This window comes from Eurytemora carolleeae, unplaced genomic scaffold (genome assembly GCF_000591075.1).
Source record: "Eurytemora carolleeae unplaced genomic scaffold, Eaff_2.0 scaffold11, whole genome shotgun sequence".
Lineage (NCBI taxonomy): Eukaryota > Metazoa > Arthropoda > Copepoda > Calanoida > Temoridae > Eurytemora > Eurytemora carolleeae.
This window is the reverse complement of record NW_019396030.1, coordinates 260,608-274,267: the sequence shown is the minus strand read 5'-3', so window position 1 is coordinate 274,267 and position 13,660 is coordinate 260,608. Positions and strand designations below refer to the sequence as shown.

General features: G+C 32.6%; 1 protein-coding gene across 2 annotated transcripts; it reads right to left on the bottom strand.

Annotated features, from left to right (window-relative positions):
• Positions 1–375: 375 nt before the first annotated feature.
• On the bottom strand, positions 376–3,384 carry LOC111696293 (uncharacterized). 2 transcript variants are annotated; one of them, XM_023465861.1, is made up of 4 exons: positions 3,238–3,384; positions 1,922–2,082; positions 1,149–1,270; positions 376–963 (listed from the first exon to the last, which is right to left on the bottom strand). In XM_023465861.1, the coding sequence occupies exons 1-4, from the start codon at positions 3,285–3,287 to the stop codon at positions 718–720; spliced, it is 579 nt and encodes a 192-aa protein (XP_023321629.1). In that variant the 5' UTR covers positions 3,288–3,384; the 3' UTR covers positions 376–717. The 2 variants fall into 2 exon arrangements, with proteins under 2 accessions (XP_023321629.1, XP_023321637.1); XM_023465869.1 differs by lacking the exon at positions 3,238–3,384 and adding an exon at positions 3,064–3,143.
• Positions 3,385–13,660: the final 10,276 nt, after the last annotated feature.

Here is a 13,660-nt window from a genome sequence, read left to right as displayed (position 1 = left end):
ATAGTTAACATTATTTGGTTCAGTTATTTCTAAAAAGTGTGTGCAACTATTGGTTTTCAAACTTAAGATCTCAACGCTTTGATTCCAATCGAACCCTTCTCGGTTTTACACCACGCCGAGAAAGTAAGAAATCAAAAGGGTTGTTTCACACACTTTAACTATTTCAAAAATACTTCTTTTTAACTAAGTTTTATCTTTTGAAATAAATTAATTTTGACTCTTATAAGAAATCAACTAATAAGGAAACTGAGTTTTTGTCACAAAGTCAAATTTTCAAATCCCTATATTTTTGCAGCCCAATGTCGCAAAGCTTAAATATCTCAAACTATGAATTCTGTTTGATAAAAAAAAGGTTTACACCTTGAGGTTGCAAAGAAATATGGCTTAAAAAATTGAAGTTTGTGGCAAAGACTTGACTCCTTTGTAAATGAAAACAAATGTTTTAAAAGAGAACGGACTACTCCTCGCCTTTGTGCCTGAGCAGAATTTCAAATATCGTATATAAAAATTTAAAGATTGATAATATCATTAATAATAGAAACCTCAAATGTTCCAATATCGGGTTTCTTTAAAACATAGATCTCTAGATAGACAAATATTTAAATACACAATTACACATATTTAACTCCTGTCACTTGGAGAATTTTAAGTTATTGCATTGCAGTTGCTGCAGAGTATAATGGTAGAAAAGGTTTAGAGGTTTACAGTCTAAAAGGTTTATAGGTTTAGAATATTATTGTTGAATTCTTCTTCATCACTGTCTTCATCTTGTTGATTTTTTATATATTCATCTCCTGCTCCTGGTCCTAACTCATGTATTGAAGCTGAACTACCAGAGTGAACAAGATCTTCTTTATCTTCAGCTAAATTATCTTCAGGGAATTCTAAATGATCTGACCTAGTTTTACCAGGTTTCAAATCTAATCCGGACTTGTAATCCATGCACTGTTCAGTCTCACAGTCCTAAAATAAAACATTAAAACTACAGTTTTAATGTTACGTCTTACTGATATATCTTTGACCCTAACTACTTAGTATTCTACTCAGCTTTGATATTTTCCCTCTAGTTCAATCTTTTCCTATGAGTTCTATATCATCATTATACTCTTCCCTTGCTTTCCTGTTTACTGCTGCATATAGATATTTACCTCCTTCAGAACCTCGTTATGTCTAGTCAGCTCTTCTCTTGCTTCTAGAGCCTTCAGCTTCTCATAGTAGCAGATTCCGATACAGGGCGGAGGTCTACCATCCGCCTCAGCAGAATCCAATCCTAGATATTATAGAGATATAGTGGTAGATTCTAATATAAAGTGGAACTGTTCTATCCTTCTCAACTGAATCCAATCCTAGAGATTATACAGATTAAGTAGTGGATACAAATAGAGGGCGAAGATCTTCCGTCCGCCTCAGCTGAATCCATTCCTAGCAGATACAAATACAGGGCCGGCGGAGGTCTTCTTTCTGCCTCAGCTGAGTCCAATTCTAGAGATTATACAGATACAAAAAAGCAGATACTGATACAGATAAGAGAGGTCTTCCATCTGACTTAGCTGACACCAATTCTATATATTATGCAGATTTAGTTTCATATACCGAAAGAGAGCGGAAGTCGTCCATCCGCCTCATCTGAATCCAATCCTGGAAATCATATAGAGATAAAATGGTAGATACAAATACAAAGCTGAGGTTATCCATCTGCCTCCGCTTCATCCAATCCTAGAGATTATACAGATATATTGGAGCAAATACAAAAACAAGGCAGAGGTCTTCAATCATAGATAATTAATGAATCCCTATCATGTAAAAAAAGAAAAAAATTACCCCATAAAGCTTTTGAACATTAAGGACAGGATATGCTCAAATTCTGGAATAAATTATCTCAAAATAGGTTCAAAACTCTGATAATTGGATAAACAACCACCTGCTCTCCGGAGAAATGGAAGTGTATCCTGTTGTCTCTTCTCCTCCTCCATCATCTCCTTAACTGCCCAGGGTATTCTTCTTGTATGATCTAGTTGGGATTCATGAGCTGGAGTTCCTCCCAACCTTAATCCTATTCTGGACATCAAGGATCCGTGCACACTAAACAAACGAACATTTTTTATACACACATGTCTGTAGACAGGGGTGTTCTGTAGACAGAGGTGTCCTGTAGACAGAGGTGTCCTGTAGACAGGGGTGTCCTGTACACAGGGGTGTCCTGTACACAGAGGTGTCCTGTAGACAGTAATGTTGAATAACATTTTTTAAAATGAAGTTGCTAAGCAAACTTAATTTTTCTGCAGCAGGGTTAAATGAAAAACTTATAAAGGGTTGATGGTGCAACAACTAGGGTTGATGGTGCAACAACTAGGGTTGATGGTGCAACAACTAGGGTTGATGGTGCAACAACTAGGGTTGATGGTGCAACAACTAGAACTTAAAATGGTAATTTGAAATATTTCAGAAGTGGAAATAAAAACAATTAAATGTGAAAATGTGAAATAAAGAATTGAAAAATGAAAATTGACGAATCTTAAAGTGAGAAAGAAGAATTCAAAATAAGAATTTGAAAGTGAAAATTGTAGATTTTAAATGTAAAAAATTAAGAGTTTAAATGGTGCAGGAACTCAGGTGTTGCCACAAACACAAATTTTCTAATCCCTTTAACTTTAAATCCTTATGCCGTGGACCTTTGATATTTCAAACTATGAATACTGTTGATCAAATAATCTAATTTTGATATATCAAATATTTACACCATCAGGTTGCAAAGATTTTAATTTGTAGCAAAAAAAAGATTTTTCACGTGAAAATGAAGAATTTAAAAGTAAAAATTGAAGAATCCAAAACTGAAAATGGAGATTTTGAATGGGAAAATTAAGAATTTAATAGTAAAATTAGAGTACTTTGAATGTAAAAATGAAGAATTTAAAAGTGAAAATTAAAGAATCCAAAAGTTCTAATGGAAAATTTGGGGGGTGATATCGTGGAAATAGACCTTAGTTTACACTTCTAAAGCAACAAAAACATCAAAGAAAAATATCCTTTTACTCAAAAGATTCAAATAATTTGTACTTGTACTTGTTTTAATGAAGAAATATATTATGTCATATTTTGTTCTTGAGTTCGACCCTGAAAACATCTGAAAAGACTGCAGCAGTAAACTATACACACTCTGTACTGTAGTGTACCATAGTAAACAGTAAACAGATTCAGTGTGTAAACTGAACTTATATAATTAAATTAAACTTAAACCTGGGAAGGATGAGAACTGTAAGAAGAAGAAAATGTATCCAGCTCTTCATCCTGGAAATCAGTAGAGTAGACAGGTTTATATTTTATGTAGAAGAGAAGGTTTACTGTATGAAAACTGGAGGCTGGATACTATAGGACTGTATAAGCTGGAGGTTACAGGAGAGGATACTGCATGAATCAGCCTCTGAGTCTAATATATGCAGCCTCTTTATGCAATTCATATAAACTTAGATATAACATATTCCTAAAATATTTATATAGATATCATACTTGCTAAATAAAAAAAATATCAATCATTTATGTAAGCATGCAGGGGCGTATTCATGAATTTGTCCATGAGGGGGGGGGGGGAGGCTTAACTATTTTAACCGTTCCAGGTGGGAGGTTAAACTCCAATNATTAAAACTATTAATTTCTTGATCTAAATCTTGAATTAAAACTATTAATTTCTTGATCTAAATCTTGAATTAAAACTATTAATTTCTTGATCTAAATCTTGAATTAAAACTATTAATTTCTTGATCTAAATCTTGAATTAAAACTATTAATTTCTTGATCTAAATCTTGAATTAAAACTATTAATTTCTTGATCTAAATCTTGAATTAAAACTATTACATCAATATTGAAAGAGAACTTCGAATATCTGATTGTTCTTTTTTCGGCGTTTTTTTTTAGAGATTTCTAGAATGTCGTCACAATAATAATAATAATAATAATTCATCATTTAACATTGCAATGATGTAAAGGCGTAGGCGTATAACCTTTATTTTGCACTTTTTAATTTCAAAGATCAAATTATTCTTGTCTTCGTGAGAATTATTTGGAAGTTTTTAAAACTTGAACTATGGTGTACAAAAATAAAACTTGAATTATGGTGTANAAACAAGAAAATTGCAGTATACAAACAGAGTAAACTTGTCCGTCTTCACTGTTCATCTTGCAGAGGCATTATAGACACATCTTTACAGTCTTTTACCCTTTTCATAAAATAAACTATAGCAGATAATAATGTTATGGCTTTTGAAATTAGGTATTACAATGCTAATTCATAATAAAGACGATATCGAATTCGTCACTGAATTCCAATGTTTTTTGGGACATCCTGTATCTTTTGAGCCGACCATCAGCAATCCAGTAATTGGGGCACCAATGTAAACATTTCACAATTTCAGTTTTAATCTAGACAACACCAATAAATACATCTAAAAAGGTTTTTTTTAGTTGTCATTTTTAAGATTATCAAATTTGATTTTCCTATTTTGTTTTTGTTCATCTTAACTTGTTTAAGGACTGATGATGATAATATTTTTATCGAAACATATATCCTGAACTGACAGTCTGTATTTTTTCCAAGTTTGGCTAAGATGGCTTTTTACCTGTTTTAACTTTTTTCTAAAAGTTATATCATAATAACAGAATGAATTATACATGATAAATACAGAAAAATCTTTAATATTGTTTGGAAAATCAACCCTAAATGTACAGGCAATAATGATTGAATAAATGTTTTGGCTTTCTGAACACACAAATATTATTGGAAAAGAAATTAAAATTTATAGTTACAAGAAGTTGTGAAAATTCAGATTTCTGTTAAAAGATAAAAAGAAAATATCGTAACCTTGGTTTACTAAAACAACACAATAGATGTGAAGAAAACATTTATTTTTTTTAATTTTCAGAGCTAGGCATTGAATGCCTGCGGAGCGTTTATATGTAAAAAGACTGTTATTAATTGCCTCTGATTAATCTTTTTCAAAGGTGAGTTACAATGTCGTCTTCCTGAAAATCAGGCTGAACATTGACATTTGCTTTGGATCGGTGTCTTTGGGTAGTTAATGGTTATCAGCACTATCTCTTGAGTATAATTCGAAAATATTTAGACCCTCCCATGCACAGGTGCACCTTGTTATTATTATCTATTAGTGGTTTTTTCTTGATGTGTTTATTAAATTTCTGCATTTTGTTTTCTCTTTCCTGATCCGCGGCCCGTCACTCCTGTAGTCTCTCATTACTCATAGAATAGAACTCATACATTACTCATAAATATAATATATATACATATACTCTATTCTTTCATCCAGCATCTTTAGTTTTCCCACAGATTTTTATTTCCATTATAACCCGGAATAACTACAAGAATACCGAACATAAGAGAAGGGTGCTGAAACTATAATTATAAATATTTAAAAACCAGTTAAATTAGGCTGGGATTCCGGATGGAAAATAATGGTGCCAGAACTATAAATACTTTACCAGATGAAGAAGGAGGTAGCATAAACCTATAAATAGTTTACCGGATACAGAAGAAGGGTGCTAAAACTATAGTTAAATAGTTTACCGGATACAGAAGAAGGGTGCTAGAACTATAGTTAAATAGTTTACCGGATACAGAAGAAGGGTGCTAGAACTATAGTTATAAATAGTTTACCGGATACAGAAGAAGGGTGCTAGAACTATAGTTATAAATAGTTTACCGGATAGAAAGGGTGCTAGAAGTAAAGCAATAAATTTACAAGTATAGAAGAGGAGAGTGCTCGACCTGAAATAGTTTTCCGGATGGAGGAAGGCCGGATGCTTCAGCTATAGATAAGTCACAAGGCTGGTAAGAAGGGTGCTAAACTGTAACTGTTAATGCACGGAGAGTGAAGATTTCTTTCCCAGATAACGAAAAGGGATACTGGAGCTTAAGATAATTTACCGGACGGAAATTGAGAGTAACTATAAATAGTTAACCGGATTGGAAAGGAGTGTTACCATGAATAGCTGATAAGGAGGTTAACTATGAATTATTAACCGGATAAAGAAGGAGGGTATCCATGAACTATTTACCGGAGTTGGAAGGAGGGTATCCATAAACTATTAACCGGATAAGGAAGGAGGATAGCTATGAATTATTTACCGGAGTTGGAAGGAGGGTAGCTATGAACTATTAACCGGATAAGGGAGGAGGGTAGCTATGAACTATTAACCGGATAAGGGAGGAGGGTAGCTATGAACTATTAACCGGATAAGGAAGGAGGGTAGCTATGAACTATTAACCGGATAAGGAAGGAGGGTAGCTATGAACTATTAACCGGATAAGGAAGGAGGGTAGCTATGAACTATTAACCGGATAAGGAAGGAGGGTAGCTATGAACTATTAACCGGATAAGGAAGGAGGGTAGCTATGAACTATTAACCGGATAAGGAAGGAGGGTAGCTATGAACTATTAACCGGATAAGGAAGGAGGGTAGCTATGAACTATTAACCGGATAAGGAAGGAGGGTAGCTATGAACTATTAACCGGATAAGGAAGGAGGGTAGCTATGAACTATTAACCGGATAAGGAAGGAGGGTAGCTATGAACTATTAACCGGATAANGAGTGAATTAAAGGGTTTCCTAAAGGAGCGAATTAAAGGTTACCCGAAAAGATTAATAATTTAACGTGATATAAAACTGAACAAAGTTTAGAGAAACAAACGAAAGGAACAAATAGTATATATGAGTCAGAATTGCAAACGAAACAGATCAGAAAACAAAACATTTCCGTAAATATCAAAACATTGGATAGGAAAGATGTTAATTTTTCTTTCACTCCTTTTTTACAAAAAAATCTAATATATGCATAAAGGAGGTTGATGTAGATAAGGAGGGGAGAGGGGGGGGGGGCTGAAATGTGGGAGAAGTGTCAATTTTTGAGTGATCTATAAACATTATTAAGATAAAACTGTCAATTTGCATTCCTGTCATATTTAAATATATTATTTACAATTTCCTGTCTCTTAAAAACTTAAACCTTGTAAGTATTCCTTCTTTTAAATAGTCAGACACAACTTTGCAATAAATTAACATCTTTGGCTCAACTTTTGTATTTGATCTTGTCCCTAGCATTGAGCTAAAGCTTTGGTGCACAGAATTAAATAGAATTCAACCCCTTTATTAAAGAACTAAGATGATCTAAAAGGAGTTGCGGTGTGTTCGCGAAAAAATGAAAAAAAAAAGTCTGAATGGATCGCTACTAAGTTTACTTCTATCTGTTGCGTCTATGTATATGGAGAACATTAGTAGCAATCCGACTTTTCTTTAATTCAGTCTCCATGGTTTACACTCCCTTTAATTCAGTCTCCATGGTTTACACTCCCTTTAATTCAGTCTCCATGGTTTACACTCCCTTTAATTCAGTCTCCATGGTTTACACTCCCTTTAATTCAGTCTCCATGGTTTACACTCCCTTTAATTCAGTCTCCATGGTTTACACTCCCTTTAATTCAGTCTCCATGGTTTACACTCCCTTTAAATAGAAAAAAGTATTAGTGATTGGTATAATAAAGCAATTTATTTTAAATTCATAAATGTGATTAGTTTAGAAAATAGATTCAAGGAGAAAAACCGAAGAAGAAGATTATAATCAAGGATCATTAAATTTAATTGAATTGAATATGTATTTATAGATTTTAGTAGTAACCAGAAAACTGTAAAATGATTTTTGTGTTCAATTTTGCATTTTATTCACATAAATATATATGTGTTGCTAAAAATGTATTATTCTGTAATTTTCATAACTGTCCAACAATGTCCGGGGCACATATAATAAATAAAGTGATAATAATTTAATAATAATAACGATATTGATAGTAATAACATCAGTAATGACAGTAATAACTATAATAGCCTCTAGTAAAGATGAAACTTTGATAAGATCAAGGTTCAATTAGGTTTTTGTTGATATGAGGATAATGAGAGGTACTTTTTACTGGAGTAGAAAAGGAAAGAAACATATGTATAAAAGGAAGCAGAATATAATTGTTTTCATTAACCTCTCAATAACCCCACAAAAAGGATTTACTTTTACTGTCTTGTGACTTCTAACTTTTGCCAGGTTTTTGGAAAGGAATAAGCGTTATCTCATAGATTTGAAAATGGATGTTTTTTAATTTGAATTTGAATTCTTTGAGGGTTAGATACACTGGGAAGAAAAAATATATATTTCAAAATATTTGTTATGTTAAAACATCTGAAATATTAAATAAGTAATGCTTTAAAATAATCAAATATCTGACGTTATATAAAAACTTTAATCATTTAAACTGCAATGTTGGGACCTTTTGTTCAATTTCCGGATTTGTTTGAAGTTACCAATTTTAAAGCAAAAATCTAGTGCCAAAAAGAAGAGAAAAGTTTGCAAACTTTCTTCAGCGACTTCAGCTAAACTTATTTTCAAATCCTAGGATTAAAGAAAAAGATAGTTTAAAACTTTAAAAAGGTTTAACAATTTACTCTGTATACTTAACAGATTTTCACATTCACGATGGCATAATTGGTATCACGGCCCGCTTATATGTATGCTTCTATCTACCGATCTATACTATTCTGGGCTATTGTACATGTAACTTTGTCGGTGGGCTACGCAGCTGTTATATTTAAGTGGACCCTAGATATTTTTAGAAAATTTCTAAAACCTCTGCATAGCAAATTTTAGGTTTTACTATAACAAATTTTTATTCTGGCTATTTTTCATTCTATAAACATAATTTGTACTTTTAAAAAAGTTTGAAGTGAAGTTTAGGGTCCAAATTAAAGAAGAACTTTGGTAGATAGTGGGCTCTGGAGTAAGCAGAAATGAGATACTGTAGCTAAAATCTTGTGTCATAGCATTTTCTTCAAAGAGTTGGTAGCATCAAAGGCGCCTTGTTTTCAGAATTCCAAAATGTGGTCTGCCGTTTTTGTACCTTAAGAATTGACCAAGATATTGAGAAATTTGTTTAAAATTCAAAATATTAAATATAAGCAAGGTTGTTTAAATCTTTATTATCTCCAACAATTTTTATAATTTAAAGAAGGAGGCTAAATCTTATCAAGTTTTAAAGACAATGTTTTTTATACTCCTTTAACATCTATTAACTTTACGAAAACCAAAGACAAATTGTAAGTTCCAGGGTCCAATGTCTAACGTACTGCATATCACCCCAGCGTAAAAATTACATCAAGCCTTGACTATGATATATCCATTCTATTATATACCCATGGTTGGAAAAATTATCACGCGAAGAAATCTTTAGGCACAGATATACATGCGTTTTACTTTAATATATTTTTCTTACTTGTATTTGCGACATAAAAACAAAAATGAAGAAAGTTCTACCTTTCAATGCAAGATACAGAATCAATTCTTCCTGAGCAATATTTGAAACCAGTTCTCCCTATAAAGGAAATAAAACCAATCCTTTCTAAACAAGATATGAAACAAAATCTTCCTGAGCAAGATGTGAAACCAGTCCTCCCTATAAAGGAAATAAAACCAATCCTTTATAAACAAGATATGAAACAAAATCTTCCTGGGCAAGATGTGAAACCAGTCCTCCCTATGAAGGAAATAAAACCAATCCTTTATAAACAAGATATGAAACAAAATCTTCCTGGGCAGGATGTGAAACCAGTCCTCCTTATGAAGGAAATGAAACCAATCAACCTGAACAAGATATAAAACCAAATCTTCCTGAGCAAGATGTGAAACCAGTTGTCCCTATAAAGCAAATAAAACCAATCCTTCTTAAACAAGATATTATACCAAATCTTCCTGGGCAAGATATGAAACCAATCCAACTTTAACAAGATAAGAAACCAATCAGCAATAAAAAGATATGAAATCAATCCTCAATAAACAAGATATGAAACCAATCCTTCCTGATCAAGATATAAAACCAATCGTTCCTCATAAAGATATGAAACAAATCCTCTTTAAACCAGATATGAAACAAATTCTTTCTAAACAAGATATGAAACCAATCCTTCCTGAACAAGATATGAAACAAATCCTTCCTCAACAAGATAGGAAACCAATCCTTCCTGAACAAGATAGGAAACCAATCCTTCCTGAACAAGATATGAAACCAATCCTTCCTGAACAAGATAGAAAACCAATCCTTCCTGAACAAGATATGAAACAAATTCTTCCTAAACAAGATATGATACAAATCCTTCCGGAACAAGATATGAAACCAATCCTTCCTAAACTAAATATGAAACTAATCCTTCCTAAACAAGATATGAAACAAATTTTTCCTAAACTAGATATGAAACAAATCCTTCCTGAACAAGATATGAAACCAATCCTTCCTGAACAAGATAGGAAACCAATCCTTCCTGAACAAGATAGGAAAACAATCCTTCCTAAACAAGATATGAAACCAATCTTTCCTGAACAAAATATGAAACAAATCCTTCCTAAACAAGATAGGAAACAAATCCTTCCTGAACAAGATATGAAACAAATCCTTCCTAAACAAGATATGAAACAAATCCTTCCTGAACAAGATATAAAACCAATCCTTCCTAAACAAGATATGAAACAAATTCTTCCTCAACAAGATATGAAATTCTTCTACTTGATATTTCTTTTTTTATATTGCAAATCATCACTTTCCTTAACTAAGTCTGATGCCTTCAATATAGTCTTTATATGGCTTATTTAATGTTTTGAAATATACACAATAAAAATCACACATACAAAGGAATTGAGTCTTTGCAACAAATCCCAATTTTCTAATACCTATATATCTACGACCAAACTATGTAAACCTTAGATACTTCAAACTTTGATTGTTTGATATAATAGAAGTCATAGTTTGAAATATCTAAGGTCAACAACATTGGGTTGTTAAGATATAGGGATTTAAAAACCACGAGTTTGTGGAAAAGACTCAATTCCTTTAAACGGTGTTTTTATATAATTTCTACTCATATTTATGATAAAACGCCCTTACTACTTAAAAATAGAATATTTGATCTGCAGAAGAATGTTTACTTTGATTAATTGCCAGAGAGCCAGTATTTATTTAAATTTAAACAAGCAAAATACTTTGCCCTTACACAGATCTTCACAGTTATGAAAGTAGAGCATCAACTGTTGAGACCGCACTACGTTGTACCACCGATATGAGGATTTTAAATTTTTAAATCACTTGTTTCATTTTTCAGTTTTGAACGAGTATATAGCAAAATATTGCGTCAGAATGTGTATATTAGTTCATGCATGGGAACAAAGCTGTAGAACTTGAAAGATTCCCTGAATACAAGAAAATGGTTGAGTAAGCAAACCATCCTAATTATTTTTACATTGTTTTCATTACTTGACAAAGTTTCTTTCTTCACTGTAACAAAGGATGGAAGTTAAAGTTAAAGTTAAAGTTAAAGTTAAAGTTAAAGTTAAAGTTAAAGTTAAAGCTAAAGTTCTCCTCTCCATTTTCACAACTATTTAACAGAAGCCTCGATTCAAATATTTCTGGAAAAAAATGTCCCAAGACAAAAATAAGGCTCCGCCGTTAGATATTTTGGAATTGAAACTTATAGGTTTAGAATCAAGACTCAAGACAAGAATCAGAGGGTCAACGGTTCGACTTTTATCCCGAACGCTTGGCTTTTAATAAGGATTTTGAAATACAGTTTTCTTATCATGCTTCTTATAAATGTCTTTGAAACAGGAAGAAAAAAGTAAAATACAAAATTCAAATCATATTTGTGAATAAAAAAATATTACCTTTAAGGATGATTAAGTATACAACTGAGTTTGTGTAAGGATGGATGGATTAAGGATGGTTGGATTAAGGATGGATGGATTGATTGATTGATGAACGAATGGATGGACTCCAACAGTTTGTTTACGCTTGTATTCAGATTTCTTCTAGATGTTATTGATTTGATAATATTCCTGGTTCTCCAGGTTATATACATTATACATCTCAGAAGTTAGTAGACCATTTCAGTTTTAGATATTTGAAACATTTAAATATTTTGTTTGAAGGAAACCAGAAACATGTCAAACCAGGGCTAAATCACGTTAAACTAAAGAAAACTGCAGGTCAAATTTTAATCTTATATTTTTTCAAGCATAACTTCCCTTATTAGAGAGCTATTTAGAGGAACTAAATGTTTTGAATTTCTAAGTTTGTGTTTCTCATACTAACGCGTAAAATCATCAAATCAAATCATCAAAAATAAGTATATTTTTGTATGCGTAAAATCAAACCTAGAGAAGGTACGAGGTCACAAAGCCGGAGCAGTAATGTAACGTAAATTTGATCTTCTTCTTCTGTCTGATTTTCGATGGATGGGTAAACTGATTTTAAGTACAAGATTAATACTGGTATTATTACAACCATTATCATTGTTAAAGATTAAAACTAACGATAGTTTTTTTTTAAATTTTCCCTCATTTTTATTCAAATGAACTGCGAATACAAAACTCAGGTACCAACTCTAATAACTATCTACCAACCCTAATACCTACCTAAACCCCTACATACCTACCAACCTTAATAGCTTCCTCCCAACCTTAATAGCTTCCTACCAACCTTAATAGCTTCCTACTAACCCTGAAACCCTAACTAGTAACTATAACCCAAAAGGTAAATATTGCTTGTCAAAATTAGTCTACTCTTCTGTTCTCTCCAATCATCAATCTATAGATCAGACTAAACCAATACAATAATAGAGCTCAGTCAAGAAACCATTTACTAAGCCTGTAGTCAAGAGATGATATATTGGTTGCTCCTTTTTGATGGATGGGAATAAAACCTAGGTTTTCTAACAGTCCTGATTATCTCCCAGATTCGTTCCATACTTGTATCCATTTTGTAGTTCTTATCCATCTACTTTATTTATATAAAGAACCTTGATATGTTTATATCTTATAATATTCTCCAGATTCTTTTTCATGTTTTCATTAACTTTCTCGTATAAAACATCAAAGGAATCCATCTTCCAGAGGAGTTTAAATCAGTTTCATGCGAGGGACAACAATACTAATTATTTACTTTAGGTTACAATCAAAATTAAATCAGAAATTTTCCCACACAGAATTATCGTTTTCAAAACTTTTCCATATTGCCGGTATCTTTCCAGTCCATTAATATCTTTCCCTCGACATTTACCTTCCACCTAGACCCTCCATCCTCCTAGACCCTCCATTCACCTAGACCCTCCATCCACCTGGACCCTCCATCCACCTAGACCCTCCATTCACCTAGACCCTCCATCCACCTAGACCCTCCATCCACCTAGACCCTCCATCCACCTAGACCCTCCATCCACCTAGACCCTCCTTCCACCTAGACCCTCCATCCAACTAGCGCCTCCATCAAATGATTATAAGGGAAATAAGTCTTTGCAACAAATTAAAATTTTATAATCCCTATATCTTTGCAACCTGATGGTGTAAACCTTTGACATTCCAAACTTAGATTATTTGATCTAACCGAATTCATAGTTTAAAATATCTAACGTCAACGCCATTAAGTTGCCATTGCAAAGATATAGGAATTAGATAATAAGAGTTTGCGGCAAAGATACAATTACATTCTATTTCTTACGTTAAGTAAACCAATCCAGCCCTCCATTCAGATAAATTACTTCCACCTCCAATTAACATTTTCCCTCCATTTA